General features: G+C 52.5%; 9 protein-coding genes across 9 annotated transcripts; 3 read left to right on the top strand and 6 right to left on the bottom strand.

The window, feature by feature from the left end:
- Window positions 1-539: 539 nt before the first annotated feature.
- BJY04DRAFT_232056 (TauD/TfdA dioxygenase family protein) lies at window positions 540-1824 on the top strand (the record flags this gene model as incomplete). Its single annotated transcript, XM_073719683.1, has 5 exons — window positions 540-614; window positions 667-1005; window positions 1049-1420; window positions 1473-1574; window positions 1627-1824. 5 exons carry the CDS (start codon window positions 540-542, stop codon window positions 1822-1824), a joined length of 1086 nt encoding a protein of 361 aa, XP_073565850.1.
- A 283-nt stretch (window positions 1825-2107) lies between these two features.
- On the bottom strand, window positions 2108-6446 carry BJY04DRAFT_232053 (major facilitator superfamily domain-containing protein; the record flags this gene model as incomplete). Its single annotated transcript, XM_073719682.1, has 15 exons — window positions 2108-2204; window positions 2266-2502; window positions 2569-2886; window positions 2970-3094; window positions 3149-3254; window positions 3310-3496; window positions 3546-3763; window positions 3816-3873; window positions 3924-4101; window positions 4621-4655; window positions 4737-5514; window positions 5565-5711; window positions 5771-6038; window positions 6096-6218; window positions 6307-6446. 15 exons carry the CDS (start codon window positions 6444-6446, stop codon window positions 2108-2110), a joined length of 3015 nt encoding a protein of 1004 aa, XP_073565849.1.
- A 388-nt stretch (window positions 6447-6834) lies between these two features.
- On the top strand, window positions 6835-8472 carry BJY04DRAFT_200741 (TauD/TfdA dioxygenase family protein). The gene is made up of 3 exons (XM_073712978.1): window positions 6835-7507; window positions 7575-8116; window positions 8186-8472. The coding sequence occupies exons 1-3, from the start codon at window positions 7064-7066 to the stop codon at window positions 8364-8366; spliced, it is 1167 nt and encodes a 388-aa protein (XP_073565848.1). The 5' UTR covers window positions 6835-7063; the 3' UTR covers window positions 8367-8472.
- On the bottom strand, window positions 8464-10719 carry BJY04DRAFT_223517 (P-loop containing nucleoside triphosphate hydrolase protein; the record flags this gene model as incomplete). Its single annotated transcript, XM_073717719.1, has 1 exon — window positions 8464-10719. One exon carries the CDS (start codon window positions 10717-10719, stop codon window positions 8464-8466), a length of 2256 nt encoding a protein of 751 aa, XP_073565847.1.
- Window positions 10720-11088: 369 nt separating this feature from the next.
- Window positions 11089-12000, bottom strand: BJY04DRAFT_223516 (uncharacterized protein; the record flags this gene model as incomplete). The annotated part of the gene is made up of 1 exon (XM_073717718.1): window positions 11089-12000. One exon carries the CDS (start codon window positions 11998-12000, stop codon window positions 11089-11091), a length of 912 nt encoding a protein of 303 aa, XP_073565846.1.
- Window positions 12001-14065: 2065 nt separating this feature from the next.
- BJY04DRAFT_223515 (uncharacterized protein) lies at window positions 14066-14821 on the bottom strand (the record flags this gene model as incomplete). Its single annotated transcript, XM_073717717.1, has 1 exon — window positions 14066-14821. The coding sequence occupies one exon, from the start codon at window positions 14819-14821 to the stop codon at window positions 14066-14068; it is 756 nt and encodes a 251-aa protein (XP_073565845.1).
- Window positions 14822-16274: 1453 nt separating this feature from the next.
- On the top strand, window positions 16275-18047 carry BJY04DRAFT_232047 (alkaline phosphatase). Its single transcript, XM_073719681.1, has 3 exons — window positions 16275-16512; window positions 16557-16773; window positions 16824-18047. The coding sequence occupies exons 1-3, from the start codon at window positions 16306-16308 to the stop codon at window positions 17903-17905; spliced, it is 1506 nt and encodes a 501-aa protein (XP_073565844.1). The 5' UTR covers window positions 16275-16305; the 3' UTR covers window positions 17906-18047.
- A 70-nt stretch (window positions 18048-18117) lies between these two features.
- BJY04DRAFT_232044 (amidase) lies at window positions 18118-19922 on the bottom strand (the record flags this gene model as incomplete). The annotated part of the gene is made up of 3 exons (XM_073719680.1): window positions 18118-18687; window positions 18778-19828; window positions 19891-19922. 3 exons carry the CDS (start codon window positions 19920-19922, stop codon window positions 18118-18120), a joined length of 1653 nt encoding a protein of 550 aa, XP_073565843.1.
- Window positions 19923-20192: 270 nt separating this feature from the next.
- Window positions 20193-21321, bottom strand: BJY04DRAFT_210909 (SDR family NAD(P)-dependent oxidoreductase; the record flags this gene model as incomplete). Its single annotated transcript, XM_073714327.1, has 5 exons — window positions 20193-20261; window positions 20315-20451; window positions 20512-20987; window positions 21056-21146; window positions 21222-21321. The coding sequence occupies 5 exons, from the start codon at window positions 21319-21321 to the stop codon at window positions 20193-20195; spliced, it is 873 nt and encodes a 290-aa protein (XP_073565842.1).
- Between the last annotated feature and the right edge of the window lie 256 nt (window positions 21322-21577).

Below are 21577 nucleotides of genomic sequence, written 5' to 3'. Positions count from 1 at the left end.
GGGCAGGAGGAGCGAATGGACTTTGTCTTCGTTCTTGGAGAAAATACGCGTTTGTAGAACGGCCTGAATGAAGACATCTCCTCGGAGGATTTCTAGTCCAAAATATAGCGCGGGTGAGGATCGAGTATTATTCTCCGAGCACATTGTCACGGCTCGATTGCATCAAGTACAGCATCCACAGGAGGACGATGACAACGATGAATTACTCCTTTGTACTCCCTCAGCATCCAGACTGCCACTCGCCACGCGAGGGGCTGAACGCTGGACCCAATAAGGAAGGAGATAAAGGTCATCGTGACAATTGCAACATTCTCACCGGGTATTTTGCTGAAAACAACCTATAAGGGGCTGATGTTGTCAAGGATGATGAGGATGGCACAATCGGCGACGCTATTGCCAAGTCAACCTTGCTCCTTAACGCCGATCGGTTGGAGAGCGTGGGGAAGGCGATAAGCGTCGGTCTATCGGCTGTACAAACTTATATATCCTGCCAGCTGCTGTGGAGTGGCAGCCCTGTAGTACAACTCTGATCAAGAAAGATGTCTGTCACTGTCACTAAAGAGGGCGAGGTGCCCGCGTTCGTAAAGGCCTACGACGACAATGCTCACGGCGAGGTATGTTTGATCTTTTAATATGCTCAGCAATCGATACTAGAACTGAACCCAGTACAAATACGCTCGCTACCTTCCCGTCTACGACAACGAGACCACATTCCCTCCTACTGAACAATTTGAGTTCAAGGACCGCGGTCTCGCAGCAGACAAAGCGAAGCCTCATCTCTTCGAAACCGGCGACAAGAATGTAGAAATCACCAATCTCACGCCCCGAGTGGGCTCCGAAGTCCGCGGTCTGCAACTGTCACAGCTGTCCGACGTGCAGAAAGACGAACTTGCCTTACTCATTGCCGAACGCGGAGTTGTCGTCTTCCGCGACCAAGACTTCAAGGACATCGGACCGGAGAAGCAGAAGGAGTTTGCCTCGTATTTTGGCAGACTTCACGTCCATGTACGTTCTTCAGATTATATTCTGTTTCTAGCTGACAATCCAGCCCGTCGGTGCCCACGTCAAAGACCACATCGAGTTCCACAACATCTACCTCGGTGCAGACAATCTGTACCGCCTGCAACAGCGATCAAGCAGGCTGACAACAACCGGCTACCACTCGGATGTCTCGTACGAGCACCAACCTCCGGGCATTACTTTACTCTCTCTGTTGAGCGTTCCATCTACCGGTGGTGACACCGGCTGGGTGTCTCAAGTAGCTGCTTACGAGCGGCTGTCCGACCCCATCAAGAAACTCGTCGAGGGTCTACGCGCAGAGCACAGTGGATACCCTCAAGCCGAACGAGCTCGACGGGACGGAAAGCATGTCCGAAGGGAACCTGTCAAGTCCGATCACCCTATTGTTCGGGTTCATCCGGTATGTATCCAACTCTCCAATATCTTATATAGCGATTATTGACAGGGAACAGGTTACCGGTGAAAAGGCTCTATTCATCAACCCCGGCTTCACGAAGCGCATCATTGGGCTGAAGGATGAGGAGTCTGATGCCATTCTTCAGCTTCTTTACAAGGTGAGCCTAGCCTTCTGCCTGCTACCAGATGAAACCTCTATTAACAAAACAGCACATCGCTCTCTCCCAGGACATCCAGGTCCGCGTCAAGTGGGATGACCGCACTGTGTCTCTATGGGATAACCGGGTGACTGCCCATACCGCGATCTCAGACTACGATACGTCTGTTGAGGGACTGCGCCATGGAATCCGTCTTACGACACTCGGCGAGAAGCCGACTGGCGTTGATGGGTTGGAGAGCGAGTGGTAGGTTGTATCTTGCATCTTGCAGAATGAGTTATGACAATGGAATTGAATATACCACCGATATGAGAACTAGTCTTCTCTTCCAATATAATGGCAATCTCTTAAACTATCGCTCCGTCAATTGTTGAAGCATATCACCCTGGACACGGAATATGCACACCCTCGGGCTTTGTATACCCACCACAACAAGCTCAAGACAAGGGCATTTATCTATCTAGTCCACAATATACTTGACCCTAGCCCCCTTCAACCTCTTTGATTCCCACTGCAAACAGGAAATAACAAACTCACAACTTCCCCTGCACCGGAACCACAACAGCACCCCTCTCACTCCCCGCCCCCTCCTCAGTCCCACTCTCACTCTCTTCGCCAGAGACATCAACCCTATAAATCAACACCCATTAGCACAACCTGCCCAACAGTCAACACAAAAGCCTATACATACCCCCCCCTCTTCTCCCCCTCCTCTCTGTGCTGCAAAAACCGAATCGCAAACGTCGTCCCAATCAAAACCGTACTCATCACCGTCCCCGTAATATACCCCTTCCGATACTGCGGCGCATCCACCTGCTGCCAGACAACCTGCGGCAGCCACGCCTGGAAGACATACGCCATCTCATTCATCGACCCGACGACAAGGGCACGCTCTTCGTTGTCTGCGGAGCAGATTTCGTGCGCCCAGCTGTTACAATCCATATTCATCAGAACCTTTTCTTGGGAGGGAAGGAAAGGGAGAGGGTATACTAACGCCATACAAAGCCCACTAAGCCCATACCCTGCCCCACACATAATCAGACACGCCCATTTCCACGCTACGGGGATATTCCACACGGCCAGGGAGGCGTAGCACATGATGTTAAAGCAGGCTCCTACCAGGATCGGCGGCCAGCGGCGCCCGCCAAGGAACGTATCTGAGCTCCAGGCGTAGATGAGCGTCGTGACGACCTGCACGGCGTGCGTGGTTGTCGGGTAGGCGTTTATCTGGGTGATGGTGTAGACGGGGTTTGTGGAGGATTTGAGGAATTGTTGGAAGATGGGCTGGGCGCCGCTGGAGTTGTTGAATGTTCTGGTTGTTTGTAGTGTGTTAGTATGTGTATGGTGATTAGGATGTCCAAAGTGGGGGGAAGAGGGGGTTGAATCAAAGCTTACATGTATAGCAGGGTGAGGAGGTAGATGTGCCATGAAGTGAAGATCTTCTTGAGTTTGGCTTTTGTGTAGGGGCCTCGCGGCTTGCGGCCTTCGAGTTGCATGCGTTTTACGGATAGGGCGACTTCCTGTGGGATCATATTATCAGTACTGGGGGGACTCGTCAGATGAGAAGATGTTACCTTCTCAGTCAAAAACCAGGGCTTTGCAATCTCCGGCACGTCAGGCATCAGGAAGTAACCGCTCAGAGCGATGGGGAGCGAGATAACGCCGTCGATGATGAACAGCCTGTTTTAATTAGTACTTATAAGGTTCAAGTAAAGGAATTGTGCGGTGAACGCACCACTGCCACCCTCTAAACCCTCCTTTTCCGTGTAGATTATACACTCCCGCCATGAGATACCCCGAGAACATCGACGCAATACCACTACTCGCATGAAAAATGCACGAGCGCTTCGCAAGCTCATCCTTTCGATACCACGAGCCGATAAGGTACTGCATGCCGGGGTAGAAAGTACTCTCAGCGAGACCTGTGGTTGTTAGTGCTTGCTGTATCTGACTGCTCAGCGGGTGGGATACCAATAAAGAAACGCAAGACATAAAACTGCGTCGGCGTATTACATCTCGACAGACAGAATGTAAGGACCGTCCAGATAACCTCCATCGTCGGCAGCCAGTACCGCGGCCGGATCTTCGTGAGGAGCATGTTGCTGGGGATTTCGCCGATCACGTAGCCGACTGTCCAGCAGGCTTGCATGTAGTTCAGCTGGTTGTTGTACATGCCTAAGTCTTCTTTCCTGTGGGGCTCAGTACTCGTCCGTTGTATGGGTCTGGGGTTGTTGGACATACATTCCAGAAACAAAGGCATTGTTGATGTTGATCTGGTCGAGGTTTTTGATGAAGTAGCCTGCCAGGGTCAATTACAAGTCTCCCTACAAAAAATAGGAGAGTACTCACCCAATGAAGCAAACGTCAAAATCGCAGCATCCAACTTCGTAAGCAGCCTCCGCTCCTCAGGCGACTTGTCAAACGTATCCCAGATATAACTAACCCATCGCTTCTTAGGGTCTTTCCGAATAATCTCACTGGTATCCGTGTCGGTATCAGCGCGAACAGCCCGTTCGTCATCGACCATCTTCGTCGCCATAGCGAGATACGTTCAGCAAAAACTGTTAAAAAAGTCTCAACTGTACCGATCAACCATGACCCTTTCCCCTAAAGCACTTTATACTCCGCACACCAGCCCGACCCTCGGCGATAGCGAAAAACTTACGACACCAGTGGAGATAGCAGACACAAGCGCACAGGCGAAAGCTTCACCCGCGATGGAGTCATCTACGCTAAGATCACGACCCGAGCCCTAAATATTGCTCATCGCGGGCAAGATCACACCACCACCAATCATTGCCCTTCTAAGCAACGGGGATCAGCAAATTGGCACGCTTATTCGACGGCTTGTGAGGGGGAAGAATAAGGGACTTGGCTTGGGTCTTGCTCTTGTGCGTTGATCGCATGCATGGAGCACGGCATTTCTGTGTGTATTGTGCAAGGGGTACTTGGATTGATAACCTTGCATGTGCTTACACTTTACGGAGGATATGAATCATGATGAGTTGGTTCGGTCTAGTCCAGGGTCTCGGATGGTTGTTGGTACTGTGGCTTGGGAAAACTCTCCGTGTGTACAGAGTGCTATGATCTATTCTAATGTATATCGCTAGATATAGGTATTATGCAATCAAGTACTACAACTCTCCAGCACCGGCAACCCACCAACTCCACTATCCCTCTTCGAAACCTCAAAGAAGGCCTTTAGGCGTTCCCTCTGCGCCTCCTTCGCGGCATGCCACGTCTCCGTGTGGCCCTCGATGGAATCGAGACCGCGTTCTGCCCGGCCAGCGTTCACCCAGTCTAGCAGCTCCTTCACGTAATCTTCTTCTATGTCTTTTAGCGAATGGAATTTCTTGCCCACGCCCTTCTTCTTGACTCGTTCTCTATATTCGCTTCGTAATGCAGTCTCAGAGGGTAAGTCGGTCAACCCGGCGAAAACGTTCGCGACGGTGATGGCTTGGAACTCGAAGAGGGTGTATGTAGCCGTGTAGAAGGGGACACCAACGAAGGCAAGAGTTGGATCGGGGATGTAGAAGATGTCCTTGTGCAGGTTATGCGCCTGGCTGCCATCTGAAATCAGGATCGTGTCGTTATCCTTTGCGTCTTCGGGCGTGAGGCTGTCATCGTGGAAATCCGGAAGGAAAGGGAGTGTGAACTGATAGCCTGTGCAGATGATGATTTGGTCGATGTTGCAGAGTTCCTGGCCGGACTTGAGGTGGATTTTCAGCGGGAGTGGTTTGTCTTCTGGGACATCGGTATCAGCGTCGTCTAAGATCTCGTATCGTGCGATCTCGCTGATCCGTACCCCGTTCTCGGGGAGGATGTTGGCGGAGATGTCGAATTCGCCGTTGCGCGTGCTTTGGTAGATGGTGTTTGCCTGCGAGCTGATTTCTTTGGCGATGTCGATCGCTGAGACAGCGCCGCCGATTAGGAGGATGTTCTAGTTTGGTCTTGTTAGTCCTTCTTTCAACTCGGATGTAAGGGGCTCACCTTTCCCTCAAACCCCTCTGCGCGTCTATACCCCTTCGAATGCTTGACGCGATCTGGAAAGCGTGCCTTGGCCTCCGCGAGGCCCGGCGTATCCGGAACCCGTGGTGTATGATAGTGTCCATTCGCGACGATCACCGCATCGAAGATCTGGTTGTCATTAGCACGAACCCATCCCCACTGATCTGCTTAGAATGGTAAAAGCTCACCGAAACAGTCTCCACCTCCCTCAACACCCCATCCTGATCTTCCAATTTCGACCAAGTAAGCTCCCACACTCCGTCATTCTTCGAAACATTCTTGACTCGCGCCCCGTAGATCGTGACATCATGCACCCCCGTCTTTCTTGATGTATCCTGGATATAGTCTCGCAGGACAGAGTGGTTGACGTAGTCTTCTGTTCCCTCTGGCCAGGCATTCAGTTTGACTCGCATCAGCGGTGTCGAGACGTTGTTCTTGAGATGTTCGTAGCATGGTCTATCGCGACCATTAGCTAGGGATCCTGATATAGAGGGTATTTTGGGTGTTACATACCCCGGCGGCGCATGCACAAGTTGAAAATCCTTCCCTAGCTGCTTCGTATCAAAATACTTTTCCGACTCCAGTGGTCTCAGTATGGTATATGAAGGCTCAAGTGCCTTGCGCTCGTCGAATAACCTAGGACGAGACAAACGTTAACTCAACCAGTAAAGGCATGGCATGGTAATGTCCAAGAGAATAGAATCGACAAGAAGGTAAGACAAACCAAACACCACCCGCTGCATGACTCCTCTCGAAAACCTGCACCTCAAGACCAGCCTGCAGTGCATGCGCCGCCGAAACAACACCACTGATCCCCGCGCCGATGACGGCGACGCGCCGGATTTGAGTCTGCGTACGCGTCATCGCAACTCTATCTCTCCGAGCGAATGGAATGGCAGTGAATAAAGTTAATTGGACTCGCTCAGCGCGGTTGACGTGCAATCTGATGTAGTGCAATATGCAAGAAGAAACTGACCCGGGCGCACGATTTACTTAACTAGCAAGCGGCATTCCAAGCGGGTCAGTTGCGGCGGAAACGTTATAGATTATCAGATGGTGTCATAGGGAACCCATCTGGCCTGATCGTCTCCAGCTATCAGCGACGATCGCGAATCGGTCGCGTCGTTCGGATATGTGCCGGATTGTCTGAGGGCGCGTGGCGGGGGTGCTTAGCAATCAGGTGCGAGCGTGATTGTATCCCTGCAAGACGAGATAAAAATCCTCCGAGGGAGACAAAGGAAAGAGTGGTCAAGAATAGAGACAGGATTCGAAGAGAGAGGGGTAGTGAGGGGTATAAACCAACGGAGGCGTGGTTGGGATGCGCAATGGGCTGTGGTGATGGTGTGATCGATGGCCTGTCGGATGGGGATGGATGTGCGAATGGTGAATAGGGAGTAGATAAGATCTCGGGGAGGCCGATGAGATTCAGATCTCACAATTACTATCAGGTCCGTCTAAAAAATTGACTGACAACTGCAACAATGGCACCAGCACCCATCGACCCGAGTATCGTTGACGTCGCGGAACCGCGAAAAGACACCCTCGGCCTCCCCAAGAACACCCGCGAAAGACTCGAGAAAGCCGGAATCGACCTCTCAAATGGCTATCCCTACCGTCCATCACGCCCTCTCTATCTAGACGACGTTCGCCGCATCCGCGACTACGACCGCGCACACACCGACCCCGGCTCCCGCGCAGACCCTGAAAAGAAAGCCCTACTCTCCGCCGCCAAAGAAGTCATCCACCTAACAAAACACATCGGGACAGAGATTGTAGGCCTCCAGCTCAAAGACCTAACAGACCAACAAAAAGACGAGCTGGGCCTGCTCATCGCCGAGCGCAGCGTCGTCTTCTTTCGCGACCAGGATATCTCGCCGCAGCAGCAGAAGGCTTTGGGGGAGCACTTTGGCGAGATCGAAGTCCACGTACACCCACCCTTCCCCCCTCCCCTCCCCTCTACCTCCGTCAGCAATCTGACTAAAACTCTCCCAGCCCCAAGTCGCCCAAGTCCCCGGCCTCCCCGGCGTAACCGTAATCTGGCCCGCCCTCCAAGCCACCGAATTCCCCGCAAACTTCCGGCGCCCCGGCGGCGCCTCGCGCTGGCACACCGACCTCGTCCACGAGCGCCAACCAGCCGGCGTAACCCACCTACACAACGACACAGTCCCGACCATCGGCGGCGACACGCTCTGGGCCTCCGGCTACGCAGCGTACGAGAAACTCTCCCCTGGATTCCGGCAGATCATCGACGGACGGACCGCAATCTACCGCTCCGCACACCCGTATCTGGACCGCGAGAACCCCGAGGCTGGACCGAAGTACCTGGAACGCGAACACCCGCTTGTGCGCGTGCACCCGGCAACAGGGTGGAAGGCTTTGTGGGTGAATCGCGCGATGACGGAAAGGATTGTGGGGCTTGATCGGGCGGAGAGTGATTTGATACTGGGGTATTTGTATGATGTTTTTGAGAGGAATGTGGATATTCAGGTAAGGTTTAAGTGGACGCCTAGGACGAGTGCGTTGTGGGACAATCGGTATGTTTGCTGTCTTTTCTACGGGGTTTGTGGATGTGGGAGATAGAAAGGGGCTGACTGAGTGGTTAGGATTACTATCCATAATGCCAGTTGGGATTATGAGGGCTCTGAGCCGAGACATGGGACGAGGGTTACGTCGCTGGCTGAGAAGCCGTATTTTGATCCTAAGGCTAAGAGTCGGCGGGAGGCGCTGGGGTTGCTGGGGCCGGATGAGGTTGAGGAGTTGGAGAGGTTGAGGCTTACGCAATGATGTGACCGGTTGGCGGAGTTACTCAGACGATATTCTTCAATCAAGATTGATGGTTTGCCAGCTACTACATCCGAATGACTAGATATCATGGCAGTAACTATAATCGCGAAGCCCTACTTCCTAATCTCAACCCTTCCATATGATGTTTTATATCCTCAACAGGCTCAATCGCTAACGCATCCCCACCCATAAGCCCCCGAAGATGATCAAGTCTATCCTGGATAGTCCGAATCATCTCTCTATTCTCATGCCCCGGGCCCTCGGAAAGAATGTCTACTGCTCTCTGCCACAAAGCCTCCGCAGCACCAGGAAACCCCCGTCGACCAAAAACAAGGCCCAGGTAATACGCACTCCGCTGAGTGATAAAGTGATTGCATCCAAGGAAAGTCTCAAACCCAGTAAGTGCCTCCCAGAGCCATTCCTGCGCCTCGTCTAATTTGTCCTCGAGGTAAAAGCAGACCCCAACACCGTGAACCGCCTTGTATGATTCGACGTGCACATCCGGTAGGGAGAGAGCTCGAGCGCGGACCATCTGCTCGAGCTCGCATTCTTCTGCGTCAGCGTTGCCGGCTTGGTACATAACCGAGAGTCTTTTGATGTCGGTAGTAATTGGAACAGAATCAGCGTCGAAGGTGGCTCTATAGCTCGCTAGCTGCTGCTCCATCACGCGGCGCCCTTCCTCGTTTTGCCCCTGTGCGAGGTACAGCCCAACTAGTCTATCAATGCAAGCAATAATGAGCATATGACAAGGACTTAATACTTTTCTATAGCCCGCTAAAGCCAACTTGTACATATCCTCCGCCTTCTCGAAGAGGTTCTGATCTTGGTATGTCTTCCCAAGCACATCCCTGATCTTACAGACACGTAAATCATCCGGCCCGACGGCGTCGATAAATCCGTTTAATGCTTGCTGTATAGTAGCTGCAGCCTCCTCATACCGCCCCTGAGCGCCGTATGTCCGGCCAAGCTCGTGGATCACCGCGAGAGTAGAAATAGCGGTTGGACCGTCACTCTGCGTGTAATTGGCTTGGGCGAGAGAATACATCAGCTCTGCTTCAGCTAGTCGTCCAGCATCAAGGTATAGGACTCCGAGTTCGGAAAATGGCGATCCGAGATGCCGACACTGCCATGAAACTAGGTCGTTTTGGATGTCAGGGAGAATATGATCTGCCATGCGGAGCAGGTCGTGAAGGATTGCCTTATCGTTGTGTGCCATTGCACGCGGGACGTCATGGCCGATTGAGCAGATTACGATCTCGAGCAGGCTTTTCTTTTCGTCTTCTTCCATTGTTTGCATTAATTCAGCTTTAACAGTGCGGTTCATGCGATAGGTTGATCGTCGTCGGCTGGCTTTTATTAGCCTGTATTCTACTAGTGGCTCTAGTAGGTTTTCGAAGGCTTCTCGCGTAGATGTGGCTTCCCATAGCCAGGATGGCTCGTTGTCGTTGGTGTATGCGCTGCGGACCAACTCGTACCAGACGCCTAGGTGGTAGTAGCATGCGAATAGGCGGAGCAGGCGCGCTGATAAGGGGTGTGAGTGTTGAACTTCTTGGTATGATAGGACGATCGTTGTTGTTAGTGCACTACCAGGTGGATTGTTTGGTTCGGTTGAATTGTAGAGCTCCAGATACTCAGAGGCAGAGATGTTCTTGTGGCGGATGTATGCGCCAGCAATGACGAGGGATTGAGGCAGGCCGTCTAACCGACGGGCAATATGGACAAGATCTAGGAATATCAGAAAATGCGCACGGGTTCCATGGAAGACCCAACCTAGGTATTCCTTTTCAATAATCCCACGAGACCCAATATCAATTATAGCCGTTTTCGCAAGCAGGCCAATTGCATCATCCTGCACCAGCCTTTCAACAGCCAGAGTCCTCCCAATACCAAACTTGAGTTCCGAATCACTCGACGTTACAATAACAGATACGTTCCTACCACCAAGAATATACCTCTTAATATCAAACGCACTCCCAACCCCTCGATCATAATCATCAAACACAACCAGCCAATGCTCATTCTCATTCTCCACCCCCTCCAACCACCTAACCAGCTCCCTCGCGTTACTCTCAATCCACTTCGTCTCCGCAACACCCAAATCAGTCAAAGAAAGTAGCTTATCTGCCATGGCATTCTGTAGCATCCGTTGAGAGCTGGCGTCTAGCCAGATAATCCCGGAAAATTCTCCGTTTCTGTCGTGGAGAGCGGCGAAATGGATTGCGAGGTGAGATTTCCCGACGCCTGCTTCGCCATGCAGGATGACAACTTTAGATGTGCGCGGGGAGTCTGGGCGGAGAGTTTCCCATAATGTATCCAGCAGGTCTTGCCGGCCTGTAAGTGGGATTGGGGGCATGGTTGGTGTGGATGAGTGTGTGAGGTTGCGGCTGAGGAGTGCGGGGCGAAGAGTTTTTGAAGTGGTCTTATACGAGGCGGCTCGGGTGCTTAGAGGTTGGGGTGGCCTAGTCGCTTGTTGGATTTATACAGCTACTCATTAATCAGGACTTGGTCGGCCCATTTATAATTGGCGTCGAAGCAGCTGGTGGTGGTTGTTGGCGCTGATTGTTGGTTGAAGGTACCATAGTGTGGAGATATATTATGGAGGATGTTCCGGACGCTCAAACCCCAAGGATCGAATTATATAGTCAAAAGGAAACGAAATTCATTCACGCGGGTATCGACTTTATCGCAGAAGCAACCTATCAAGGCAAACCTAGGCAGCAAACTACAAAAGAAAGGCCACCGCCGCAACAGCAGCACCAGCCAACCCAACCAGACCCGGCCGATACGACATGGCAAGATCGATATCATCCGTAGAATTATCAGCCTCTTCGTCATCCTGTTCCTCCTCCTCCTCATCATCATCCCCTCTACCAACCGAATTACCAGTACTCCAGTTCCCATCCACAACCTCAAACGCCCCCCGACAAACCGCCGAATCATTCCTCCCCCTCGACACAAACTCCCAGATACAATCCACCTGCTCCTGACTCTCCAACCTCGCCTTACAAGGGTCACTCTCGACTTCACTCCTTGTCGCATTAGCCGGACAATGATTCTCACTCTCCACCGTAAAACTATCCCCATAACCCGGACACTCGTCAATCAAAACCTCAAACTCCCGCGCCGACTCTTCGCTAATCGAAAACCACACACTCCCCTCCGCAACGGTATACTTCAAATTCGACCCCGGCCTCAACCCATACCCGGCACACGGACTCGCCTTATATACCCAATCAAGTCGCCACTCCCCCGGATCCAGCAGCGTAAGGAAGTCCGTGGGCACAGGGATAACAGCCACATTATCCCCGAAATAGTACCGGAATTCATTATCTGACCCGGTGATGGGATTATAGTCGCTTATCGCGCTCGCGCTGGGGTTCCCCACAACGTCAGAGTTGGATGACCCGGCGGGGACGAGGTCCCAGCTCACGAGCCAGCCGTATTCGTAAGCGGCTTCGGCGTTTTGGACTGCGAAGACGGCGGGGAAGCCGGTGAGGTCGGTGCTGTAGGTTTCGTTGCGGGGGAAGAGGAGGTCGATTTCGATGGTTGCTGGGTAGGTTATCTTGCCCAGGGATGGAGCTGCTAGGGCTAGTGCTAGGGCGAGGTAGATTGTAATGAGGGATAGGGTCGTCATGGTGACAGACTTTGCGCTGCTCCACTTGGAGAATTGTGTCGGAATTGTGGAGTAAAATCTGGGGTGGTTTCTTGTTTTAATCGCCCTATGTCCTGGAAGCTTTGGGCGGGCGCCGGGCAACGTAGTTCACATGGTCATGGAGGGCTGAGGGGGAGGGAAGCTTGGCCCTTGGCGGAGAGGTCAATACGAGGTCTCGGATCCAGTCAGCGCAGGGGATGGAGAGAGGGGAACTACTCGTATTGGCCATGTCTTAGCTAGAGTTCGGGCGCAAGAGATTATTAGCAAGGGGGGTGTGAACATCTGCGTCTGACCCCCGCGAGATTGCTCACTGAGCCCCCCACCTCATCAGTAAGAATCCGGAGTTGGAAGCGACTTTTCAATAACTTTAGAGTGAAGGGCTGCATCTCAACTCAAGGTACGGCTCGGAGTGAGGGGCTCTTCAATAATTATGCTTTACTCGATCAGAAATATATATGGTAAAACAAGACCAGCTCCTTGATTCGTGTTATCCTGCTGTAGTGGGGAATTAGGGTAAGAATGTATGGCCATGAAAATAGAGATAATGAATAGGATAATACAGCTTTGGTGCCACTAGGCCTACCGTGGTTTCTCTGACTGATGTATGTACTAGAACGCTGGAGGTAATTATAGCTCCTCGAATCAGGGCGCGTATTAGAGAAACGGGTATTTCGCGAAGATATAGATGAGGCATAGTCCCGCCTTTCTATTTGTGCATTCCAATCAATATAATAGTAATCGGACAGACAGGTAGATATATAAATCCAAATATGAAAAGACTCTTATGTAGGGGAAGATGATGATAATGAGCTATATGTAGGTACTAGTAGCCTGGGATCGTGTATTTATGGCTGAGGGCCAGTAGACCGGCTGGTCACGATCTAGTAGTATGGGAATCGCATAGGTCTTGCTGAGTAGACAGACATGACGGCTTTGGATAGATAATTGAGTTGTTTATGCAGTTAATGTTGTAGTGAATACAACCTACATCCTCATTTTTAGATGAGCTTGAGTCTCTGTCATCCCTTGACAGGCAGGTTCGATCATCGAGAAATGCCTTTGAAGAGCTTCCAATCGCGCCAATAGCACAGAGGCGACCTGTCTTTTCTTCTGTGATTATAAGGAGGCTCGAACCCACGATGTGATTAACATTTCAAGTTGATTAGCTTCGTAACTACCGGGGCAAAATATCAACGCTTTCGAAACGCTTGCAGCGTACTACGAAGGTTTACTCCCTGAAAAAGGTCTTCCCAGGTCCAGTGGGCTTCTGAAAGGTACCGGGGAGTCAAACCTGGGTACATTGGCTTCCTTGGACTCGGCACTGCTCAGTATCCTCATGGCCAGTCGGTTCGGATCCGGTCCTGACTTATCGCCAATCATGCCAGCCTTTCTTTGTCTAAGCACGTACACGGACTGGGAACTGGCTATCAATAAGATTTTACGTCCTGGAGTCAGATCTGGAAACGTGGATGGAAAGTCCTGTTTAGAATATGCTTGCAAAGCAGGGAGCCAGTGCCGTGCAATTATGGTCAGAAACGAATGTTGACGAGATCAGCAATCTGAACACCAGATCGGATTTTGGGGGAAACAGGCTCGAAAGGTATTAGTCAATCGTAGGAACAGCACATAGTAGAGACTCACCCGGCTGGATTAGACAGGTCAGGTAAAACACCCGATAACAATCTTGAGTCCCTCAACATTTTCGAAGCTAAGTGCTTCGTATGATGCTGAGCACTTACCCACAGGCCATTCAGGCCAGAAGGCTTGGAAGTGTACGATCAAATTGTGCAAGACACCATTACACTCGGGAAAGCGCAGTGCGTATTGAATGATCCCTGCGTCTGGGTACCGAGGGTGGGTTCTCCAGACGCCTCGACCATTTTCCAGAAGCAAGTGTACCACTTCAGACTTTCTCTGTCGCAGAGCCTAAAAGATCGATATACCTGTTGCCCCAGGCAAGGGAATTGTTAGTGAACAGCCTTGGTCACGTAGTCGTATGCAAGCGGGAACGTCGCCTGCTTTGATGGCCTTTGCCAGTAGTTGAAGCTTATGTTTCATCATCACCCTCTCCCTTTGTCACGGAGTTGAGCAGTGGCCAGTGTTGTCGAGGTCTGAGTGCAGTGACCCCGTTTCTAAATTTGCCACCAGACTTTACCCCCATCTTGATTAGGCGATTGATTATTTGAGTCGATGCACCGCAGCGCATTGCAACGTCCAGGTGCGTCTCTTGGAGGTCGTTCAGTGCGTTGAGGATACATGACTTTGAATGCAAATCCTCAAGGATAGTGATGTTTGAGCTAGGTGTAGCTGGAAGATGCGCACATGTGTTTCCAAAGCCGGCTGGAACATTAATATCAGATATTAACTTTGAGAACGGCCCTTGAGTGAGAGACCTTGACGATATCAAAAATGTCTTTGCCCACTTTATCTGCGGGTGTTTTTTGTGCAACGTTTTTAGCGCCTCGATTTGATTTTTCCAGCTCATAATCAAGATGGTATTGAACCCTCCACTATCGATGAGCTCAGGATGAGCGCCATTTTCAAGCATAACGTGTGCCGTGTCCAAGGCTCTATAGGCGAGATGGTAAATCACCGCTGGCTTTGAAAACTTTGGGTACGTATTGGGGTCAGCGCCGTTGTCAAGAAGCAGTTTCACTTTTCTACTCTTTCCACGACATTCTGTTTCGCTAGATGACGGGACAGTGATGATTGGGACATCCTCAACGCGCAATACCTGGAGACGCCTTTGCACATAGCCGTCTGTTCTGATCTTGTAGAAGCTGTGAAGATACTGCTGCAACATGGCGCTGATATCAGGATCAGGAGTACAGGAAATGTTGGCCTTCTAGAGGTGGCTGCGGATTCTAAGTCGTACAGAACTATATAATAGAACTATATAATACCTGCTCGAGCAAAGACCTAATGACACCGCCGCCGACATTTGTCAAATAGGATATGCTTTGGAGACTGCGGTGTGTGAAGGACTTGCAGAGTATCAAGATGCTACTCCCCTACGCGACCCCATTTGAACTAGCTTATATCGCGCAATCCAGATGAATTGAAACTTGCCAGGACGAAATCAAGCTTTTAATTTACCGCTTTCTGTTTGACGAGGATGTTCATCATGCCCTTAACAACAGGGATAGGCAACGGTTGGTATATCTGGCAATGGATTTGGAATGCACTCTACAATATATTTTCCGCCGCCATGTTTCAACCCAGCTGGGCCTCGATGATCAAGAGATACCAGCACATTATCGAGATTACCGGATGGGAGTCTTTGCGCCTCAATTCCTCCGGGTTCTGGGAAAGCAACGAACCAAGGCCATGTTTCCCACGGAGCCAGCAGACACCGACAGTCCGCTCCGTATCGTCGCAGCAATCTCTTGCTTAACATGTATGTGTATAATTCTGTCCTGGGCGTTGACGTCGATTTCGAGGGTCGTACTGCTGGCTCCGGCCTTATGGTCGCCTGTGCATTGCGGGGCATTGAAGCGGTAAAACTCGTTCGCGCTGGTGCGAAGACACGATACTTTAGTAATAGAGATGGTATGTGGTAGTCGGCTTTCGCTTTTGCGGACAAATCACCAGCGATTTGGGAATGGCTGCTCGGAGGTCGGTACCTACATCAACCAGCCAAAGATTGCTTACCAGCCGCATAATTCATCTGCTACACCACGGTGATGTGTCTGGACCGGCGGGCGCACATTGGACTTGGGCTCATCGGAGAGCGCGAGAGAAGATGGGATGAGTCGTTGCTTGAGCATGTTACGGGACTCTACAAGATCAAGCGCGCATTGAGAGGGCAAGTTTGTCTGGCCCAAATAACTAGAGCGAAACAACAACAGTGATCAACCCACACTCCCGCCAAGACGAATGGGGTACTCGAAATGAAGCTAAGTGCCGCCATTGTGAGGGGCATATCGCATCGGAATCAGCTGGATCTTGGCCCTTGGAGTAGCGAGGGGAACGTGGGGTACCTGCATCGTCTGATTCAAGCTGATTTCTAGAGTTGCAATGCCCAGCAATGCCCAGCCTGCGCGCCCATCGCTTAGCATCTTGGACCCTTGGCAGAGCCCTATACTGCTCGTTCCGAATGCACGTGGGGACTGCCTGACCTGCAGATCTCAATACTTACTCTGAGTTAATTTAGGTAGATGGTATGATTCCACCTCTGCGAATCTCTGGCACTGCTGGGCTAATGCATAAAGACCCTCGCTTCGCTCTGAAAGATCAGCACAAAGCGCTTTCCAGAACTTCACTGTTTTCTGGAACATACCTCTCAAGATGCATATCCGCAACGCCATTGTCGCGGGCACAGCCCTAGTTCAGACTGCTGTCGCAGCTTCTGTCCAGGCCAAAAATGTCATCTACATCGTTCCTGATGGCTACGGCCCTGCGTCGCAGAATATGGCCCGTGACCTTGCTTCTCTCATCGAGACTGGGACGACCGGTAGCAACCCGGAGATCCACGAGCTTGCTGTTGATGACTTGGTGAGCAGCCTCACCTCGGATTGAGGATTAGGCTAACTATCCAGGCCATTGGTCGTGTCCGCACGCACTCTGCCAACAACATGATCACCGACTCTGCTGCCTCAGGAACAGCCTTTGCCAGCGCGCACAAGTCCTACAACGGCGCTATCTCCGTCACCCCTGACGGTTCACCTGTCGGCTCTATCCTCGAAGCTGCTAAGCTCGGGGGCATGAAGACCGGTCTTGTCTCTACCACATCAATCACTGATGCTACCCCTGCCGGTACATACGATTACATTCTCCACCTGCATCTCCATACTAATGCCCTTCAGTCTACGCTGCCCACGTCGCGAACCGTGGCTCGCAACCCCTCATCGCCGAGCAGATGCTGGGCCTGAGCCACCCCCTCGGCCCAGTCGTGGACCTTTTGCTCGGCGGCGGCCGCTGCAACTTTGTCCCTAGCACAACGTCTGGCTCCTGCCGCTCCGACGACCTCAACCTGCTCGACTGGGCCGAAGAGGAAGGCTGGTCCGTCTCCACCAACCGCGACGAATTCAACACCCTCAAGAAGGGTCTCGGCCGCACCCAACTGCCCATCCTCGGCCTCTTCGCGCAAGGCAGCATGCGCTACGAGATGGACCGCAAGGTCGAGCAGGACGAGCCCTCCCTCCTAGAAATGGGCCAGACAGCAATCAACGCCCTCCACCGCGCCACCCGCAAGGGCCGCAAGGGCTACTTCCTTATGATCGAAGCCGCGCGCATCGACCACGCCGGCCACGCCAGCGACCCGGCCAACCACGCAATCGAAACCTGGATGTACAACGACCTGATCGCCTGGGTCCGCAAGTGGATCGACCAACACCCGGACACAATCCTCCTCTCTGCCGCCGACCACGAAACCGGCGGCCTCACTCTTAACGGATATGACCCGCTCCCCCTCCAAAACGCAACCCACAGCGCCGAATACATCCAGAACCTCTGGAACTCCGACGCCCCGGCAGACGCCGCGGCCCGCCGCTCCTTCCTCATCGATACCATCCTCCCAGCCTCCGGCCTCTCGGGTCTCTCAGACGCTGAAATCGATACTATCCTCGATGCCTCTAGCGTCAGCACTGCCATCGCGTCAATCCTCTCCTCCCGCGCGGGTGTGGATTGGTCGACGGGTGGCCACACCTCTGTTGATATCACGCTGCATGGGTATGCCGCTGGCCGGAAGAGGAGAAACCTCAAGGCGGATCTTGCTGGTGGGTGGGATAATACGGAACTCCCTAGGTATGTGGAGGATGTGCTGGGCTTGGATATGGATGCTGTTACCAGGAAGCTGGTGAAGGCGGCCGGGGAGGATGATGCGTGGTTGGGCAAGAGGGATCTTGTGGGGAGGGATTTGGAGCATGAGCATGAGCATTGGCATTAGACAATGGAGTCTGTGGTTTGTGGTGACGCGGTTTAGGGTACTGTGTATATAGGGCGTTGTGGTGTGAGTAGGTAGGGTAGGGTTGGGATTGCGTGGCGATGATGGACTGTATATAGACATGACATATGAGAGGTAGTTGCGTGTGGATATAATATATGCGTTTGAAACCTCGAATACTGAACAAAGTATTCCACGTAGGTTGACATTTCTACCTATAGGTCCTGGTAAAATCCCTCACCAGCACTCTTACACAGCTCCCACCCCCACTCAAACAACGCCGCCACCTCGAGGAGCTCCTCATCGCGCCTTCGCCTTGCAACAATCTGCATCCCAACAGGTAGCTCAACTTCTGCATACCCTTCTGCCGCCGACAGCCCACACGGCACATTCATCGCTGGATGACCCGTAATGTTAAACGGACACGTATTCCCCGTCAACCCCACAGCAACCCCCAACCTCTCTAGAATCGACACCCTCTCCCCACCACCACCACCACCACCCACCAGCTCCGGATGAGCCATCGCAACACCCGGCGCACAGGGGGTAACAAGGATATCAACCTCCTCCAGCGCAGCATCATACGCAGCCCGCAGCGCAAACACTAGCCGATGCGCCTTGCGCTCGATCCCTGCCATAAAGCAATTCCGACCATACACCTCACTCAGCATAATATTCACCGTAGCAGGATTCAGCGCCGTTAGCATCTCGTACGCGTCCTGCGACAAAGGCCACTGCACCTCCGTGTGCGGCGGCAGAAACGATAACTGCCCTGATGGCTTCCCCTGGCAGAGATACCCAGACATCGAAAGGCGTGTTGCAGCGGTCCAGATCGCGGGGCCTCACGCGTGCATTGGGATGGAGATCTCCGAGACCGCTGCGCCGGCGGCGGCGAAGTACTTCATTGCTGCTTCAGAGACGACCGCTCGAACAGCGGGGGTAACGCCGGGCATGTAGCAGGACTCCTTGATAATCCCAACGCGCAGGTTGCGTGCTGGTTTCGGCGTAGAGTGAATCTGTTCTCTTGTTTGCTGGATCAGGGCCACGTACGGCTTCACGTGAGCGCTCAATGGGCTCTCCGGCGTCATCCGCGGATCGTACCCGTCGTACCCGGCCATGACCTCTAGCAGCGCCGCGACGTCTTCGAGGGATGCGGCCAGTGGGCCGATGTGGTCGATCATCGGCGACATGGATGCCGCGCCGGTGTAGGGGATTAATCCCGAAGTCGGCATTAGGCCGTAGATGCCGGTGTATGAGGCTGGGATGCGCACGGAGCCGGCTTGGTCGGTGCCGATGGCTAGCTGCGTGGTTTGGCCTGTTCCAGGGGTGCGCGCGGCAGAGGCCATCTGGTGAGCGGCGACTAGGACCGCGGAGCCACTGCTGCTTCCGCCTGCGGTGTGGTTGTGTAGGTGTGGGTTGTGGACGGGCCCGGTGGCGGATGTGAATGAGAATGGGGACGCGCATAGGCTCTCGCATGTTGATGTGCCTTTTATGATGCCGCTGGCGCTGTGGATGCGGGAGACGACGACTGCGTCGATGGGGGAGGTGGGGTGTTTGGCGTGGGGGAATAGTGATGAGGGGAGGCCGAGGGTTGTGGGGAGGCCGCCGACTGAGATGTTGTCTTTGATGGCGATAGTGCGGTTGGAGAGGAGGTTGCTGGTTGGGGCGGCGGATTGGATGTTGCATTGGTGGCTCCAGGCGTTGAAGGGGTTGTCTGTTGCTTCAGGTCTCCAGAACTTGCGAGGTTCGAGGGTTGTATGTGGAAGCAGGTCTGGTGGAATGTAGTCGGGGCTTTGGTTGATACTATCGAGGACAGATTCGAGGGACCTTAGTAGGGTGAGGTAGTCTTTTGCGTCTTTCTCATCTAGTGTCTTGATACCCAGCTCTGCAGCAAAGCCCTTCAGGTCAATGTCGCTGATTTTGGAGCTGAGATGGTTGTTAGATGTCAAGACGAGCCAATTCGACCGGAATGTTGCTTGCCCACTTACTCTGCACCGGTTGATATTGATATGATAGACATGGCAGCTATAGCATTCAAGATGGGGGAAAATTGAAGTGCGTATTTCACAGGCGTGCAGGTGTGCCTTTAATAATCTCTGGATGTCGGCCCGTCCGAAGCAGGCAATGTCTCAAAGATAAGGCGCTCTCTTGGTCCTCATATTCAACGATGAAGTACTCAATCCGTGTATATCTAGTCTGGCCGCTCATGCAAGCGACTAGCTGGCTAGACTTGACACCTGGAGTGGACCCTTGACTAATATTCTGACTGAAATACAACGATATTGTCCGTTTATTCTTGACCATTTGCAAGCAGGATGCGACCTCCATCAATGCACAGCGATATACCATTCACATACGACTAGTCACAGAATCAGCACTGTTACAATCCGCCATTAAAAGTAGAAAACTCACCCCAGCCCTACTCCCAAGATACAGAACCGCGCCAGCAATATCGTCCTCATTCCCGGCCCTCTTCGCAGGAACTTTGTCAAACAGCCCAGCAAAGAGATTGCCCTCCTCTCCTACAGGATTCATATTACTGGGGAAGACTGCTCGCATTCGCATTAGCACGAGCACGACAGCCAGAGAACCAGACAGCACAAACTCACACCCGGGATTAACCCCAACAACCCTAACATGAAACCTAGCATACTTCGCTGCCAGCAATTTGACCAAATGATCCGTCGCCGCCTTGCTAGCCGCATAGCTCGTCAAGTCTACATTTGTCACATTATGCATACTGGCGCACGAACTGGTCACCACAACGACCCCACGGCCCTCATCCCGGCCATGGCCACCAGGGATCTCCATCCCGGCCGCGGCCTGCAGGAGCGGGAGGAGCGCCACGGACAGGAAATAGTGCGCTGTTGTGTTCACGCTGAAGGTATCTGCCCAGTCTGTGTTGCGGGAAGACCACATCGAGGCCTGCAGATCTGAGAGAGATGCGGTAAGCACGTTACATTGGATTGGCGGGTCACGGCGGATGCCAGCATTGGAAATTAGCATGTCGATGTGGGGTTCGAGGCGCTCGAGTCTTGCCGCGAGGGTTTGGATGGAGGATTTGGAGGAGATGTCGCAGGGGACTCTGGTATTCTAGTCAACCCTGCAGAGTGGTGGAGGGGGACTGGCAGAGAAGGAAATGGCAGGGCTCACCCATGCGCAGACCCTCCGGATTCCTTTCCCAGCTCGTTTAGCTCGGTTACTCTGAGGTCTATGGGCTCGCTTGGGAGGGAGACGATGTACACTTTGGCGCCGTTTGCGACGAGGCCATGGATGGGGTGTTAGTGTGGTATTGTCTTTGTGTCTCGGTTGCAGGTACGTACTTTGGCTATCATGAAGCCCAGTCCACTGCTGCCGCCTGTTACCACGGCCACATAGCCTTTGACTCCGAAGAGGGTACTGGTGCTGATAGAAGACATGATATCGATGTAGAGAGAAGAGGGGATCGAGATAGTGTCAAGCTATTAATAGTAGGATTCTGACTATTGTTATCTTCTTGTCGGACAGTCCGACGGTGACCAATTAATCTCCTGGAGAACTTTCAATAGAGGAATGACCTCATGAGCTTGTGCATTCTATCTTCCACACTAATATACTCTGGTCATTGCCTGCTGTCGTGGCTTGCCCGTTAGGAACAGTAGCATTGCTGCCTAATAGAGCATCCGCTTGGGGGGG

Source organism: Aspergillus karnatakaensis (genome assembly GCF_047715665.1).
Source record: "Aspergillus karnatakaensis strain CBS 102800 unplaced genomic scaffold BJY04scaffold_73, whole genome shotgun sequence".
Classification (NCBI taxonomy): domain Eukaryota; kingdom Fungi; phylum Ascomycota; class Eurotiomycetes; order Eurotiales; family Aspergillaceae; genus Aspergillus; species Aspergillus karnatakaensis.
This window is presented reverse-complemented; position numbering and strand designations above follow the sequence as displayed.